Source organism: Haemaphysalis longicornis, unplaced genomic scaffold (assembly GCF_048455015.1).
Source record: "Haemaphysalis longicornis isolate Haplotype H1 unplaced genomic scaffold, Haemaphysalis longicornis Haplotype H1 scaffold_1, whole genome shotgun sequence".
Lineage (NCBI taxonomy): Eukaryota > Metazoa > Arthropoda > Arachnida > Ixodida > Ixodidae > Haemaphysalis > Haemaphysalis longicornis.
In genome coordinates, this window is record NW_027526203.1 from 427,125,613 (window position 1) to 427,143,521 (window position 17,909).

Below are 17,909 nucleotides of genomic sequence, written 5' to 3' on the forward strand. Positions count from 1 at the left end.
ACAATAGAAGCTTCCCTGGTCGGAAATCAAGCCTGCGTTCACGCGCTGTACAGCCCGACTTCTCAGCGACTGAGACACCAAGGCACATAACTGAAATGGAACTTCAAAAATTGGATAAAAGTGGAATCAGTATCATTTTTGATGAATTCTGGAAGACATACAAGTGTTATGAGTGGTTTCAGTGCAAGTGTGAGGTCAGGGCAAACTACGTATCACTTTTGTGTTTAAATTTTCTGTGGCGTGACAAAGTTTGTTCAGAATTGTCATGGTTGATCAGGACTCGCGGGACTTTTTGCTGGTTTGTCCATCGAGTTCTTGCGGTACAGAATACGACTGGTATCCAACTGATAGGCAATAACATATTTTGTTCCTATTCAAGCTCATCAGTGGTGAAAAAACAATTTTAGTGCAGTGTAACACTGCGACAGTGCATCGAATTTCACGGATACGCAGTTACTTGCTTTCGCAGGTGATGAAGTTCGGGGACAACTGTGGCCTCACGGCTAGAACAGTCGCGAGGGCGCCTGATACTTCTTCGTTAGAGTGTAGTGCGACACCCGCCTCCGCTGGTCCATCCTGCGCCTTTTTCTTCCTTCAATCGAGCCGTACAACACATTATAAAATACTTCCTTTAATGCTGTCTTCAGAGCAACATATATTCAAATTCTGAATCTTTCCCTCACTCTGTGTCCTTGGGAAAAATTCCTTTGCAAATATACGAGTCTCTCTTAGAATAAATATCTTTGCACATCCGTTCGCAAATTTTTTTCGCAACCATGATTTTGATGACAGGGCGAATGTCTCACATAGCAATTATCAATCGACCATTATGAGCCTGCTGCTATCAAGACGCATGGTACGCAAGTGACGACGAATGTATTCAATTAGCTGCCGGAAGCGACAGTATTTGCCCAAGCCACGAGCGCCCATTCGGGGGCGCCCAGTGCAAAGCTACAGAGACAAAGCAAGTTCGCGCGTGTGGTCCGGAGCAGGTCGCGCAACGCTCCCAGCGCAGATAGCAACACATCGGCAAACAGCAGCGAGATATTTTGTCTCGGGCGGTCGGCGCCAGAGCGAGGGGTCGGCCGAGGCGCCATTTGTCGGCACAGCTGCAGATGGCGGCGAGATCCGTAATGGCTGCCCCCGCAGAGAAATACTCGTCGCTTTCCCCCTTTGAGCAACAATGGGCGCCGTTTCGCTTCCTGGGTGCCGGGCCACCCCTGGCACCCCGCGGCTAAGCTTCGCCACGTTTTGACGAACGCCGTCGGCAGCGCCCACCATTCGGACTCCCAGTTCCTCGACAGCTGTTGACACCACCGCCTTCGCTCCGGACGTCGGTTGCGCCTTCGTGTCCCTTTGCCTCTGCAGTCATCGCCCCTGAAAAGGTATACAAGACGGGGGAGCTGAAAAAAGAAAAGATGCTTCACCATTAGAACCTCGTCATAGCAAAAGATCTATCCGAGTTTTCACTTTGTTAGAAGTGTTTAATGGCCGCCACCGAAGTGTATTTTTGGGCCATACCTTCTACCAAGAAAGTATCGCTCATAACAACGCCAATTTCCTGTCCTGAGGACTTGGTTACCACGATAAGTCAGGTAGCCTGAAACCCCAAAATGCCCTTTCAGGAACCAGCAAATTTCTTCATAACGTTCTTTGTACACAGAGAGCGACGTTCCTTGATGTACGGATACCTGAAAGTCGGTTGGGAAACACGCCACTCGGAGGGCTAGCCAGGAGGGCTAGCGAGTCCGACGGGGGACGAAATCGCGTACAATGAACGAAATCGCGTACATTTGAGCAATTTTATTTTGAATCCTCCATCAGGCAGACATATATCCAAAGTAAATTTGATTTCCGGCGTCAATGCGCTGTCTCTGCTCGGATAATTCTTCGACTGCAGCATCCAGCCGCACCCGCTGCGATACTTGGCTGAACTGGGCTACATACATTGATGTGATGTTTAATGACGTCACCTGCAGCTAATGTGTCGTTTCGTCCTGTTGTGGTGTCACGCCTGCCATTGAAGACAAACTCCATCTGCTCCAACCTGCCTCACCCGTAACCCTTTCTTGAGGCAGCGACAGGGCCTTGGGGTTGCCTCTTTACGTGCGAAATGCTATGCCGTCCCGTGAAGAACGGGTTCATGTTGGTTACGGATGTAATAACATAGATCGCAGGTTACATCTTCACCCATGTAGGTGACATGATCATTTAAAATGATTGCTCAAAGTTAGGTGTAGTTGTAAAACCAGTTTGTTTTCGGTTGACATTCACCTTATTCGGCAACCCTCGGGGTAGGTATGTGCCAGCGGGGTGCCGTGGGCCATTTCACGTGTGACCACGTGGAAGGCTAACATGGGCGCGTGCTCTCATAAATTTTTCGTTGAGGGACGATTATGAGACGAACAAAATATCGATGTTACCCAAAAGAGCTTCGCTGTAAAGCAGCTACCACGGCTGGGAGTTGAAAGAGCGACTTGGCTATTGTAATTTAGTGATCGCGCCCGGTCGATTGGAAATATTAAATACAACAACTACTAATAATACAGAAATGTTTTATAATCATTCAACCTCTGTACGAATACATCACATAATAAAAGAACTACTAGGGTACCTTATATAAAACACCTTTCAGAATGATTGCATAAATTATAAAATGTGATATGTATATAGATATATGGTAATGCAGTATAGCAACGCCGCACACTGCTCATATCGCAACTGTTATTTTGCTTCGTTTGGCAGGGATCTACATTTGGAAGTTGAAAAGCCTACGCATCCCGCCGTTTACGTCATACCCTGCCGACTTTCACCGTTGAAGGGCTAGTAATCGATGTCTCGCAATGATGTCGTTTTTGTCGATAATTTGTTTTCACAGAAAACAATGCCAACTATTCTTCGTTGGCACACCTCCGGCGTCATGTCATTGGGGCAGCCATTATTAGATATTGTGCAATGCCAACCTGCTACGTTGCATCATTGGAAGGCTCTCGTATTTTCCTCTCATTTTGTTTTTGTTTCAGATCGATTTATATTCCAAACAATCCACCCCAAATCTAGCTTCTCAGGTACGTTTTAAGCCACCTTTTTGTATCACAGAAAGAAATTTCTTCGAAGTCTTCTGACTTCTCGATTTCCATTTGGCATACAGCAGTTTAGAGAAAGGCGGGCGATTTAAAGAATTTTTGTCTTTTGTTTACTTCTTTTAACCGCGGAGCTGTTTTTGTGCTGACGACCTCTTTTAAATCGTTTAGACATAATTGCAGCCCTGTCTTTCCTGCCGCCCACAAAGAGCATTTCACGGTGACGCGACGCCCTTTACGCAATCCCGACCTAGACTCCTTTAGGAGTCTACCTTTATTGCGCTCAAGGGATTTCCGGATGGCGTGAACTCAGCGGTGTAAAGCGGCAACTCGTTTTTCGCAACGCCAGAGGTTGCTTAGACACCTGTACAGCTCCCTCTCAGTCTTTTGATACCTCTTTAGGGGTTCCAGCATTTATAGACCAGGTAATTTTTAGGTTTGTTAGCTTTTATGTCCGCGCATTGCGTTATTGAGCGCCACACCCCCGGGGCCTTTCCCCCCATCCTTTTCTCACGTGCCTACACTGTATCTATAAATCTTTCCATGTGCTGCTGTACAAGACATCCACATCAGCTTAAGGCGTGCTTGTTGTTGGGGCTCGTCTCGTTGAAGGGAATTTCGAAAGTTTTTTTTTTCTGGTGTTCCTACAATTATAACCACACATTTTCGCACATAATGTGTTTAAGGGTTGATTTCGACGTCTGGCGTGTGACTTCCAGAACTTGTTTTTTCATCGTGGTTATCATAATCCAATAAGTTATGTAAGCCCAGTTCAGATAACAGAAAGAAATAACGTACAAAATGGGATCGACTGGCGCAAGGGAGCCAGCCCGGAAACACAATAAACACCCAGCAGTTCAAGCCAAGTTTCATGCGACATCAACAGAATACAGATGTCATGCACGCGGACAAAAGCCAACAGAAGCGACCTAACGACGTCCGCGTCCATAATGGGGTTATTATGCAAATGTATACGCTTATACAAGGAAAAACATGTAACATGCATGAATCAATGTTGTTAGAAAAATTCACCTTCAAGATCTTGTTTTTTTTTTTTTTCGTAGAAGACAGAGTACACTAAAGGCCCCCAAGTACAAGGACGTTGGCCATTCACATGCATTGCTATTTAGAATTTCTGTGTTCAAGATTGACACTATAAATTTCGCCCTGCAGGGGGACGTTCGGAGACTCCCACGAATCCAGGTGGACTAACCGCAGCAAAATATTCCAACCGTGTGGCAGGCAACTGAACACGAAAGTACCTAAGAAATTTAGACACGCGGCGCCGGTACCACGCAGCGATCCACAAACCACTGTCTACAGTCTCGAAAACATAATTTGGTCTGCTTCCCAACACTGCAAATATATAGAACATACTTTTAAAGAAAGGAGAAAAATAGGCCAACAATGTGGCAAAGCATAAGTTTTGCAGTGATTTTGAATTTCGTGATGATGTCGAGAAAGTTCAAGGTTAGGTTTCACGCGCCGAAGAAAATGAGGCGCTTTGCAGGGGTGGATTTATTTTAAAATAAATCCACCACTACACCGCCTCATAAATACAAGATGGAGTTTTTGAGGGCATGCTGAAATCTCGATACACAGACGTTGCTGTTGCTGCTATTGCCTCCCATCTAAAAACTGCCTCCGCTGTCAGGAATCGAACGCACGACGTCGGGCCAAGAAATGAGCAGAAATTCAAAGGGTTCTCCTAATGCGAAAGCATTCTCACGCTGCTTGTCTTCAGTGTGAGTTTTTATAAGATTTCGCTGTGAGTAGCAAAGATGTTGAGCCATTTTATTTCTTTAGATATTTCGTTTGTCTCGTTTCGCCAATGGTGTGCATTTACTTGTATTATAGCAATTCAGTGTCTTAGCTTAGCCGGTTGTGTATTCTTGCGCGGAAACAAGGCATAGGGCACGGTTGGTGGTTTTTCACAATTTTTTTCGTGTTTCCGTTCTGCTATTCGGGGATTTTTTTATTTTGTCCTTCGTTAGGTAAAAGCGGTGCATTGAATACCTATTTTTGATTTCGTTAGTTTTATATGTACGTAATACCTCGTTAACATGAACTCGGACACCTCGAAATATCGGTCAAGTCGAAACTTTTTAACGCCATGCATGTATACCTCCCTTAGGCGCCATGTGTTTGCTCCCCTTTAGCTCCAAACGTTTTCACGGGGAACCACGGATATCTCGAAATGCTGACAGAGAGGACTGAAGGCAAAGTCTGTTGCAGACAGCTGATAAGGTTTCCGTTCCAACGCTTGGCTCCCACTACGCGCCGAACGCTGTTGTGAACGCTAAATTTACGCTGTAGGAGGCCGATGTTCCCTTTACCTGAATGCTGTCCGACGCCTGCATCGTTGACAGAGCTGTGGACGATGCAGCTGATCATGACGACGACGCGGAGCCTCGAGAAGTGCCTACAATGCCAAATGCAACAAACATTCTGCGCCTACTTCGCAACGAGGTAGAATCTAGTTGGCTCGGCCGACAATTGACGCCAAGCATTGAGCAGCTGGAGAACAATTTTCTGAGACTACACGTATACGTGAAACAGTAGAGCATCAGCAGTTCTGTCTTTCGCAATAATAAAAATTCGTTCTTCCTGCAAACTTTTTCCCCTTTATTACGAAAGCTCCCCTGTGCAGTGGAGCTTTTAGTATCAGAATTAGCTCTTATTTCGGTAACCTAGCCACAAAGTTTCGGCATTTTGCTTAAGAAAGTGCGCTTATCTCGATCTTTTTTGCGGATTTTACTACTTCGAGTTAACGAGGGATTACTGTACATATTTTTTATATATTCTGTATTTTTTTTAATTATATTCGCCCAAGTATCTCCATTTAGGCTATTACAACGATCAAATAATTAAATTCGCCAATTGCAGGGCATTACATGCTTTGTGCATTATCGCGATTTTTTTTTATTCGGGTTCCCCTCATTCTTTTCGAGGCTTTTTTTTTTATTTTTGTGTTCGTTGTGTCGGGGTGATGTGTAATATGTATGTTGCTCATTTTTATAAACTTTTTCTTTTTGTATTTTCTTATTTCGAGGTTTTTTTTTAATTTCTTTCAGCCAGTTACCCCCTTTCACGCTATTAGAACGAATAAATGCGCTAACTCCGCAAGTTATGCATTTTAGCGCTAATGCAGGCGTTACGCAGTTGTGGCTGTAGGGGTGCTCGGCTAAAAATGCTGCGCGTTAATAACAGCCCAACGCCTTAAGCACCGAGACACCGTGTCGGGTGAATCTTTTTCTGCAGATGATGAAGTATTTAATTTCGCAAAAGTCAAGCATGTTTGATTTTTTTATAAAGGAACACTGCAAATATCACTTCTGTATTGATTTGTTGTCTCATATTTGCGTAATGTCTTGTTCTTCTTCAACAATGTTGACAAGTATGAACATTCCACCGGACATAGAAGGGTAGATTTAGCTGTGACTATATAAGACTATTGCGCAGGCATTGGGTTACTTTGGCCGGGTGGCTGAATCGAGTCATAGACAGACAGACTATAGCTTCTGGCGCCATTTTAAGCAATCAACCGGCAACAGTTACGCAAGGTTCCACTAGATAGGTTCCACGTTCTGCTTGCAACGCACCTGGAGTAGGGAAACACGGTTCTATAAACGTTGAAGTAGGGCGCCTCGATTAACGAGCGTCTTCGCCGTACGGCAGCGTTCGCATCGAGACACCCGGTTTGGAGCAGTGAAACGCGGGAAATTTAAAATGATTTAAGCAAACCTTTGACGTCTTTACATTGGGAGGAGCGCGACGCAGGAGGAACAACATGAGAGGTGAGTGGGAAAGCGAAGGGAGGCATTTACTCCGCAAAAGCCGATAAAGACTATCGTCTTTTGACGACATTTGCAACGAAAGGAGCAGATACGCGGCCAATTTTTTTTAACAGCAGAGCTGTTTAAGCTTTGTTCTGCCCGCGCGGATCGTTAACAGGAAGTTACGCTCGGCGAAGTAGAGAGCGGGAAAATGCTAGGCCAAGAAGGGTGAGGAAAAGTCGCGAGGAGGCAAGTAGCCCACGAGCAGGTGTTGGGAGTGTGCTCTTCAAGAAAAAAAAACGAAAAAAAACGCCTCCCGTGGTGAAAATCAAACCTGCGCCCCTTGCATTTTGAAGCGGGCGACTATCCGTTTGCGCTATCGTCGCATTCGGGGCGCACAGCATTTCCCTTGGGTTCGTAGCGCGGCCATTGGCTTTGAACTTTGGCAGTTTGGATTTTGAACTTTAAGAGGGTTGTTTTTGAACTTTGATTTAACTTGGTTTGCATGAAGAAAGCTTCGCTCTTTAACCATATTTCTCTTAAGAAAGGGGCAGACTTAAGAAAAGCCAAGTTAAAGCGAGGGAATACCACCAGCTCCGCTGTTTCAGTTCATTTTATTGCATTTCATTTATTAATTCCTTGAGGGCCCGAAGGCATTACATTGGGAGGGGGAGGAGGGAGGGGGGGGGGCAAATACATATGGGGAAGACAATGAATAAGTATGAGATAAATACAACTGGACATCTACGAAATAACAGTGACTAACATGCATCAGCAAGCACAACTAACAAAAAAAGTCAGATAAGAGAAAACTGACACCGAATACAAAGGTTCAGTTACAAGGCCGAAAAAACTCAGAAAAAGTCTCCGCACCTCCATTGCGAAGGTGGCCCAACTTTTTGTTTTTGTTTTCCCCCATTCGCCTGAGTAACCATTTGCTGCATTCGAAAGAGCAAATCCAAACTGTGACATCCCGCTGGGCAAAACGTCCTGCTCGCACTGCGCAATGACACCGCGCGCATCCCATTTTCCCCCCTCAAAAGCTGCTGGGCCTCGTTATTGGCCTACACTGATCTCTTAATCACAGTGATCGGCCATTCTGGTACATTGCGGCAAAGCAGCTCCGCGAATATATTTTGGTATGCAGCTGTAGACTTACGCCAGGTTCAGGCTGTTGTGGTAATTGTCGTAATATTCCTACGTCAAACGCACTATTCCCATGTAGTAAAAAAAGAGTTTTTTTTATGTCTATATCTGAGGATATTCCCATTTGGTCAGTAGCCTGGACAAGGCATTACATTTCAAATAAAGTAACAAGTATCCCACAAACAAGTCTTCTTTTATACAGCTCTGCTATTTACAGACAGTGTTGGTGAATTAACGCTAAGTGTTCCTATTGTTTTATCGTGTCGTAAGACTTTCACATTTTTGGCTCGAAAGAGTAGTTTCCTAACCTATATTTGATGCAGGGAAAAGGGCTGCAGTGGAAGCTAAAGGAACGGTTTCATGCTCTTATAAATGCGTGTTGCGTTGTTCCATGACAATACACCAGACTGACAAGTTAAGGCAGGTTAATAGGCGAGTAACAAGACTCATTATATAATAAGTTTTGACTCAAAAGACGACTCCCGGGTTCAAATCCCGGACGAGCCCACTTATTTTCTTGTTTTCGTTCTTATTTCTCGAAAAAATAGGGGCAACCACGCTGCTCTGCCGTTCTAAGGGGTGCAAGAAATTTAGTTGGGAGTTGTGGAAATTAAATGCTAAGTTACTAAAGGACAACACTTTCAATAGAACAGTGGAGGAGATTTTCGTTAAGTGCAGAGATGAAGTTGAAATTGGGTGGGGAGCAAAGTGGGAGCTTTTCAAGCAAGTCATAAAAATGAAGGCCATTGAAAGAGCGGTCTGCATTAAAAGAACTGAAAAGGAGGAAGAGGATACCCTCCGTCCCAATCTCAGTCGTATGGTGAAGCTGGAGTGCCAGATGCCAGGATTGTTCGGCGAAGATATCGCAACCATCAAAAGCAGGCTTGAGGCGATCGATCAGGAACGCTACAGGGGGGCAACAATTAGAGCACGTGCAGAAAGGCTGCTGGCAGGGGAGGCGCCCACAAAGCGTGCTTTAGAAGATGAGATGCGTTATGTGAAGGCCAACAAAATTGAACAAATAACCTGTCAGGGTGTTGCTATGCGCGAGGAGGAACAAATAAAAAGAGAGTTTGTGCGGTTTTACACAAAACTGTTCAGCCCTGCAAGTCCCAAAGTAGATGTTTTTGAGCGAGAGTTTCTTTCACTGTTACGAGTGTTAGATGAAGAGACTAGGCAAATACTCGAAGAACCCATTTGTTTAAAAGAAGTGGAAACAGCAATTGATGAGTTAAAACGTGGGAAAGCGCCGGGTCCGGATGGTCTGGGTTCCGACTTGTATAGGATGTACAAAAATAAGGTTGCCCTTTTTTTGTTTCTTGTATTCGAGGAAGCTTTCAAAAATGGTGCGCTGCCAAAAACTTTCACCCGCACGCACACCATTCTTATTCCAAAATCTGAGGATCCTTTGAAAAGGCAGTCTGTAACGGGATATCGACCCATTACTTTGGCCAACACAGACTACAAAAGACTACAAAATAGTAATGAAGATTATTGCCAAAAGACTTCAGAGTGTGATCAGTATGATTGTCGGGACACATCAAACATGTGGCATTAAAGGTCGCAGTATTGTAACAAACATTCACGTAGCGCGAAGTGTCTTGCAGTGCCGTGGCATGTTTTTTCGTAAAGTAGCCATGTTACAAGTAGATTTTGAGAAAGCCTTTGATCGAGTCTGTCATGGGATCCTTTTTTTAGTTTTGAAGCATATAAACGTTGGAGATGTTATTTTAAAGGGCGTTAAGATGGCGTATCATGATTGCTTCACGCAGCTGATAATTAACAAAAGTGTTACCGAGTACATTCCAGTGTTGTCATCAGTAAGGCAAGGGTGCCTGCTTCCCCATTGTTGTTTTGTATTTTTCTAGAACCCTTTTGTTTAAAGATTATCAATGATAGTTATGTACGAGGTTTTGTGTTGCATGCAAGCGAATTCAAGCTGCTAACGTATGCTGATGATGTGGCCATATTCTGCACAGACGAACAAAATGTGAGTAGAGCTGTCATGATAACCAAAGAATTTTGTGACGTCACCCAAAGCTCAGTCAATTGGCAGAAGTGTGCCGGGTTTTGGAACGGAACCTGAGAATCAACACCGACTGTATTTGAACGCGTAAACTGGACCACCACGCCTGGGCGGTGCCTGGGGGTACCGATGGAGAGTTATTTGGACAGCAATCAGTACTGGCAAGGCGAAACCCAAAGACTGCGCGGCAAAGCCACAAAGTGGGGGGGCCGTGCATTGTCTGTCTTTGCAAGGGCCACTGTCTGCAACTTGTTTTTTCTGGCGAAAGTGTGGTTCGTGATGCAAGCTATTCACTGTTCCCGTGTTCATGTGAATAAGTTGCATCGTATTTTTGCTGTCTTTATTTGGAATTCAACATGGGAACGCACGAGCCGAAGTTCTCTTTTTCGAAGAGTGAAGCTGAGAGGGCTCGGGCTATCGCATATATACGTAAGACAAATTGTTAATCGTTTTATGTTCTTCAGGGACTCAAACGTCCCTTTCTTGCGAAGTTTTTTCCAAGTTGCACTTGCCAATGCTTTACCGCAGTTCATCGTTTCTTCATGCAACGAGGAATGGCCTACAATTAGAGGTTATCTGAAAGAAGGGGGGCCATTCCATGCCAAATGTCCCAGCCGTAAAATCGGCCATCACGAATTTGCTCAGTAAAAATTCTGGGTCATCCTCGCATGGCCCACAATGCTCCCTGAAAGAGTTTTTGTCAAAAAAAAAATGTGTTCTTTTTCTAGCGGCCCTTTTACCTCCAGGGTTTAAAGCAAACTTACGTCTGTGAAAAAATTCATGAAAAAGTAACTTCTCTTACAATGGCCACCATTTTTTGTGATCATCATGTTTACCCCCTGGGATGCTCTATGCCGCATTTTAAAAATATTTTTCCTTTTTTTTTGCTGTGATTGCGCCATTCAGAAAATACACGATGTAGAGCATTTTCAAACATTTTTAGCAAATACAAGCACATTCTACCAGCCAATGAAGCATTTGGACCTGTATCTCAGCATTGTGGAAAATTGGTGAAAACTATATTTACACTGAAAAAAGGGGAAATGTGCGAGAAAACGTTTGTCAAACGTGGAAAAATCTCCTTTCTAGCCCATATTCCCCTTTAAATTGCGCATTGTTGTGCTAGTAGTAAAAATATCAAATACAAGCCATTTACTAGTACAAATGATCGTAGTTTATTTCAGAAAGTTTAATCCGAACAGTTTTTGTTTTAGCACAGAAAAAAATTTTCAATTTGTACAGTGACACTACTTCACCCCGTTGTTCCACAGAGCGTCTTCTTTGCACGTCATGCACCTGCTTGCATGAAAGAGGCGCGAGCCAGCGGGTTCGCGCTACAAGAATACCTTTCGCCGCAATGGTCTTTGTAGCGTCAGTACAGGAAAGAGAAATAATTCGCGTGTTAGTGGGAAACGTACAACGTGGAGCTAGTGGTGGTGCGCCCATTCCATGAGTACTGGTAACTCAACGGCTGGACATCAGATGTGCATTTAAAGCATCGGGTTATGCAATTCCCGCTAACGCATTCAAATAAATCCGTTTAACTCGATGACTCCGCCGCTGTTTATTTCGTAATTTTCGGCATACTTAAAAGATACCACGTATAACATACCCTGCTTCTTTAAATGCACATCCATGTCCAGCCTACCGTTGAGTTACCCGTACTCGTAGAATGGGTGCACCACCGCTAGCTTCACGTTGTACTTTCCACACTAACACGCGAATTATTCCTCTTTCCTGTACTGACGCTACAAATACCATTGCGGTGAAAGGTATTCTTGTAGCGCGAACCCGCTGGCTCGCGCCTCTTTCAGGCAGGCAGGTGCATGCCGTGCAGAGAAGACGCTCTGTGGAACAACGGGGTGAAGTAGTGTCACTGTACAAATTGATTTTTAAAGACGATAGTCTTTCTTGGGCTGCTTAAACCCAGAAATTTTGGTCTGTCTGTATGTCTGTCTGTCTGTCTGTCCGTCTGTCTGTCTATGACTCGATTCAGCCACCCGGCCAAAGTAAAACTAAGCCTGCGCAATAGTCTTATATAGTCACAGCTAAATGTGCCCGTCTAAGTCCGGTGTAATGTTCATACTTGTCAATATTGTTGAAGAGCAACAAGATATTACGCATATATAAGACAACAAATTAATACAGAAGTGATATTTGCAGCGTTCCTTTATAAAAAAATCGGACATGTTTGATTTTGGCGAGATTAAATACTTCATCAACTGAAGAAAAAAATATCACTCCGCCGTCGCCTGCTGTCGCCCGCGCCACATAGCTTCTGGCGGCATTTGAAGTGGCAAGAGTTATGAAAGGTCCCACTAGATAGGTTCCACGTTCTGCTTAGAACGCACGTGGACTAGGGAAACGCGGTTCTATAAACGTTGAAGTAGGGCGCCTCGATTAACACGCGTATTCGCCGTACGGCAGCGTTGGCATCGATGCACCCGGTTTGGAGCAGTGGAACGCGGGAAATTTAAAATGATTTAAGCAAACCTTTGGTGTCTTTACCTTGGGAGGAGCGGGACGCAACAGGAATAACATGAGAGGTGAGCGGGAAAGCGAAGGGAGGCATTTACTTGGCAAAATTCGATAACGACTATCGTCTTTTAACGACATTTGCAACGAAAGGAGCAGATACGCGGCCAATTTTTTTTTCTGTGCTAAAACCAAAAACTGTACAAATTAAACTTTCTGAAATAAACTGCGACCATTTGTACTAGTGAATGGCTTGTATTTGATATTTTTACTACGAGCACAACAATGCGCAATTTCAAGGTGAATATGGGCCAGAAAGGAGATTTTTCCAAGTTTGACAAACGTTTTCTCGCACATTTCGCCCCTTTTTTCAGTGCAAATATAGTTTTCACCAATTGTCCACAATGCTGAGATACAGGTCCAAACGCTTCATTGGCTGGGAGAATGTGCTCATTTGCTAAAAATGTTTGAAAATGCTCGACATCGTGTATTTTCTAAAGGGCGCTATAACAGCAAAAAGAAAAGAAACATATTTTTTTAAATGTGGCATAGAGCAGCCCAGGGGGTAAACATGATGTTCACAAAAAATGGTGGCCATTGTAAGAGAAGTTACTTTTTCATGAATTTTTTCACAGACGTAAGTTTGCTATAAACCCTGGAGGTAAAATGGCCGCTAGAAAAATAACAAATTTTTTTTTTGGACAAAAACACTTTCAGGGAGCATTTTGGGCCATGCGAGGATGACCCACAATTTTTACTGAGCAAATCCGTGATGGTAGATTTTACGGCTGGGACGTTTGGCATGGAATGACCCAGAAGTAGTTGACGCAGTTAGATTCTTTTCTGTGCGGTTTTCTTTGGATTATCTCTCAAATGTTTCCAGGAAGGGTTGGAAAAAAGATCTGAAAGAAATTCTCTTTCCTGTACCTCTGTGCCGAGCAGTGTACTCTGCAGGCCGAGGACAGGATGTTTTGTCCAGGGTGAAAGCTATGGTAATCCCAGCCTCTGTGAAAACCTTTTTTAAATTGCACACCAACACACTCCCTGTGAAAACATGGATATCAGAGCGAGGTCTTTTTGTTGCTTGGAACAACTTGTGCGTTCTTTGTCAAAAACCTGAAACTACAGAACATGTGTTTATAGACTGTTGGGATGCCATTTTGTTTTGGGACGTCCTCATGAGAACCCTAAAGAAGGAGTATCCGGTGACACCCTATGGAATCAGGTTCCTCAGTGTAAACAATGAATACGATGTACCGCATGATATTATCATGCTTTTAGGATTGTATAGTATCTGGCGCTTTCGAATGGCGGTGCGCCATGCGGATGTCAATGCGCAAACTGTGAGCGCATATTTCAGGGAAAAAGTGAACTATCTGTGCGAGTTGTACAAAGTGGAAAATCCTGACGCGGGAATTTTGCCAGTGCTTCAAAAATTGACATCATTTAATGTTTACAATGGTTTCCGCCAGCCAAAACATGGCAGGCGCTTTTTATTACATCGCCGACTTGTAAAAATGTAAAAAAAAGGAAATAAAGACAAAAAAAATAGTTCGTTGGTCTAGGGGTATGATTCTCGTTTAGGGTGCAAAAGGTCCCGGGTTCAAATCCCGGACGAGCCCACTTATTTTCTTGTTCTCGTTTTTATTTCTCGAAAAAAACGGGGGAAACCACGCTGCTCAGCCGCACAGTGCACCACACAACTGGTCGTCAACCGCGTTCTGTCTAAGCCAGTTTCGATTAAGTCGTCTGTTAGACAGGGCTGCCCCCTTTCACCCTTGTTGTTTGCCTTATACCTCGAACCTCTGTGCCTTAGTATTCAGCAGAGTGAAAGAGTACGGGGCTTTTCATCGCTATCCTGTGAGGTTAAGGTCCTTGCTTACGCGGATGACATTACCTATTTTTGTGCTGATAAAAAAAGCGTTCAAGAAGCCCTTAATCTCACCAGGCAGTTTTGTGGCGCGTCTGGAGCAGCTATGAATATGGAAAAAACAAAGGGATTGTGGTTTGGTGAATGGGGTGCGAAACCGTCCTTATTTGGTGGCATTACTTGGGATAAGGACACACTTCAATACCTAGGTGTACCTTTGCACCAAATACGAAACACCGGGCCTCATTGGTCATTGGCACTCCAAAAAGTCAAGCGAGCCTCTCAGGCATGGATGGGGCGAGAACTTTCTGTGTTTGCGCGTGCGCACGTTTGTAATGTCTTCCTTGTCGCAAAGCTTGTTTATGTGCTGCAAGTACTCCACTGTGCGCGTTCTAAAGTACAAGCTCTACATAGAGTTTTTGCAACATTTGTGTGGCGGTCCCAATGGGAACCTATGCGTAGGGACAATTTGTTTCTTCCATTAGTGTCTGGGGGTGCTGGGCTGATACATTTGTTTGTACACCAGCTTGTATCTCGGTTTTTCTTCTATAAGGTGACGCATCATCCACTTCTGCTCAACGTTATTCAACAGCGCATAAGTTTTCATTTACCGTTTTTGCTTGTCTCCACTGGTGAAGTCAGTACGAAGCCGCCATGGGGGTTTTTAAAGGAGGTGGTTGACACCTTCAATTTCCTTACTGCGAGGTTTTCCCTGCAATATCTGTTTACCCTTTCCAGGAAGGCTTTGACGAACACTTTATTAGATAGTCTGTTCCCAGTGCCGGTTTATCGCCAGCCTTACATTGGCCACCATAAGGACAGTGTTTTGAAGCGGGTCACACGTATGTGTCTTCCTCCAAATGCAAAAACGTTTTTCTTTAAGCTGCATACATCAACACTCCCAGTGAAAACATGGTTGCGCGAGAAAGGAATGTCTATTCCTTGGTCTGACAATTGCCGTTTATGCAATCAACCTGAAACCATTGATCATTGTTTTGTTTTGTGCCGGGATGCGGTGTTTTTCTGGGATGTGTTGCAACGAACTCTTAAAAAGGACATGGACATTACCCCTTATACAATTCGGTTCTTGCCTTTTAGAGATGTTACTGGAGTGCCCTATGATATGTTTGTTGTGATCGGATTGTATAGATTGTGGAAGTGCCGCATGACGGACACGCACGCGGAACCCCCTCGCCCAACGAAGTCCATTTTTCGGGAGCAAACTGCGTTGGTGCGGAGCATTTATGCGGCGCAAAGTGACCCACCAGAATGGCTGCATCTGTTGGACGCGTGCGTCTGCTTGCCAGAGTTTTAACGGACGGCTTATTTTAGCTGCAGTGATGTGCATCTTCTTGGATGACTCCTAACTTTTGTAGGCTGTATTAAGGGCAGTTTTCCATGCAGTAAAGAAAAAAAAAAGCTTGTTGGTCTAGTGGTATGATTCTCGCTTAGGGTATGACAGGGCCCAGGTTCGAATCCCGGGCGAGACCACTTATTTTCTTTTTTATTCCTCGCAAAAAATAGGGGCAACCAAGTTGCCCTACCCGGTGAAAAGAACCGATTTAAATACTAAAAAAATATAACCTGTGGCCTTCTTGATTGCTTAACATCCCAGCGATAACATTTCTTAGAAAAATTGTACGTAGACCCTGGTTATTTTTAAATTTGAGTACTTCGACGCAGCAACTACAAGTATAGGTGATTTGGGAAGAAAGATACTCGTATAAATGTTGAAGAGGACGCAGTAAAGCGCTTTCGCCAAGCATTTCTCAAATATTCAGTAAGAGGAGGTCCCGTTAGTAATTATCAGGAACGCACCAATGCAAGTAATGAAAAAATGCACTGAGGCAAGTAACATTGAAAAGCTCATTAAATCGCTTATTCAGGGACTGAACTAAGATTACCAAAGAAAAGTAGTGTGTGAAGTTAGCGACTTGTTAAAGAGAGAGGAAAAAATAAAAACAAACAACACCATTGCAATGTTAGGGAATTGGGCTGCACACGTGACACGTTCGTACTTTGTCGCACTTCATCTAACTCTACCCATACTCTTCGTTTATTGAAGACAAACACGTAATTGTATTCCACTAGGGATACCTTTTATTCTTAAGAACGGTAAATTTGTAACTATCGACCTATGCCCACATCTCTCTCTCTCCTGAGCACGAGGACGCGGGTTCGATTTGCGGCCGTGGCGGCCGATTTTCTGATGGAGGCGAAAAGCAAAAACGCCCGTGTGTACGAGATTTCGGAGCACGTTAAAGATCCGTAGGTGGTCAAAATAATTCGGAGCGCCCCACTACGGCGCGCCTCATCGCCTGCGTTGCGTCGGCGCGTTAAACCCTACAGTCTCTCTCTCTCTCTCTCTCTCTCTCTCTCTCTCTCTCTCTCTCTCTCTCTCTCTCTCTCTCTCTCTCTCTCTCTCTCTCTCTCTCTCTCGGCTAGGCATCGACGCTGGCGCCGTTCCTCATCCGTTTGCTCAGCATGTCGCATGTGACCTTCATTTGACCATACAGGGATGTAACGTCCCGATGTCGCCATCTCTCGCCACGTCTCAATGAAATTAGACCCCGCACGCTGTTTGGTAAGATAGGCCATCAGGGTCGCACCCTTTTACCACGGGATGACACTCTCCCGTGCTACCTCGGATTTTCTTGCATTTAAATCGCGTCCGGGACCTGGACCATGTCTGACGTTGGCGTTGATCGGTCGCAAGCGGCACATAGGGAGCTTCTTTTCAAGTTGGGAGCCTGGCCAAGGGCGTGCTGACACTGCCCGTTAACCAATTAGCGGGTTAGGTTTCAGACACCGCCGTCACCAAGTGCCGAACAACTAGCCTAAGAACCTGCTACGCTAAAAACATAAAAAGAAATAGGAGATGGTATCCTGCGGAAGACTCACTGGTATGCTTATGGGGCCAGAAGCGAAAAAGAAATTGTGGCAACGCACGGGCTCGCGTTCAGGAAAAATATAAAAAGTGCGCGTGTATGCATGTTTACAACGTACCGAGGGTCATTGTGTGAAGACGTTTATTCCACAGCCGCAGGATTGTGTAAAGCGTGAACCGCATGGAGCGTTTTCTGCTTGCGAAAACGCGCCGCGCTCGCCATAGGCGCGCTGACGCTGCCGCGGAACCACCCGCACGCTGCGCGCGCCGCGGCCGGCGGCGGCAACATGGCGGCGGCTTCAGCAGCGAAGTGGTGTCGGGAGCTCGAGCGACCGCTTCTAAGCGCTTTCTAAAATACCGCTCAAGGCACGCACGAAGTTGCTTGTGCGGTAAAGGAGCTTATAACGTGGGTGACAACGGTACTATAAAACATCATCCGCGCCGCTAGTGAAAGCGCCCGTTCAATATCTGCAGGGGTGGTAAGCCTAAACATCCCCGGCGGAGCCAGCCGGCTGTCTCGAGTGCTTCGAAACCACCGCCATGAGGCGCGCGCCTCCCCATTGGCGCAAGTCGCCAGGCTCCTCCCACTGCCGCGCGCGACGCGCGTCAAAATCTGGCCAAGGCAGATGCTGCCGCGGGCGCGGAA

General features: G+C 45.0%; 1 protein-coding gene across 1 annotated transcript in view; it reads right to left on the reverse strand.

Annotated features, from left to right (window-relative positions):
• Positions 1–254: 254 nt before the first annotated feature.
• LOC144155693 (uncharacterized) overlaps positions 255–17,909 on the reverse strand; it is a 654,708-nt gene continuing 637,053 nt past the window's right edge. Inside the window, exon 3 of the mRNA XM_077687294.1 lies at positions 255–1,403. Within this exon, the coding sequence (XP_077543420.1) occupies positions 1,235–1,403 (169 nt within the window). The 3' untranslated portion in view covers positions 255–1,234. The remainder of the gene's footprint in view (positions 1,404–17,909) is intronic.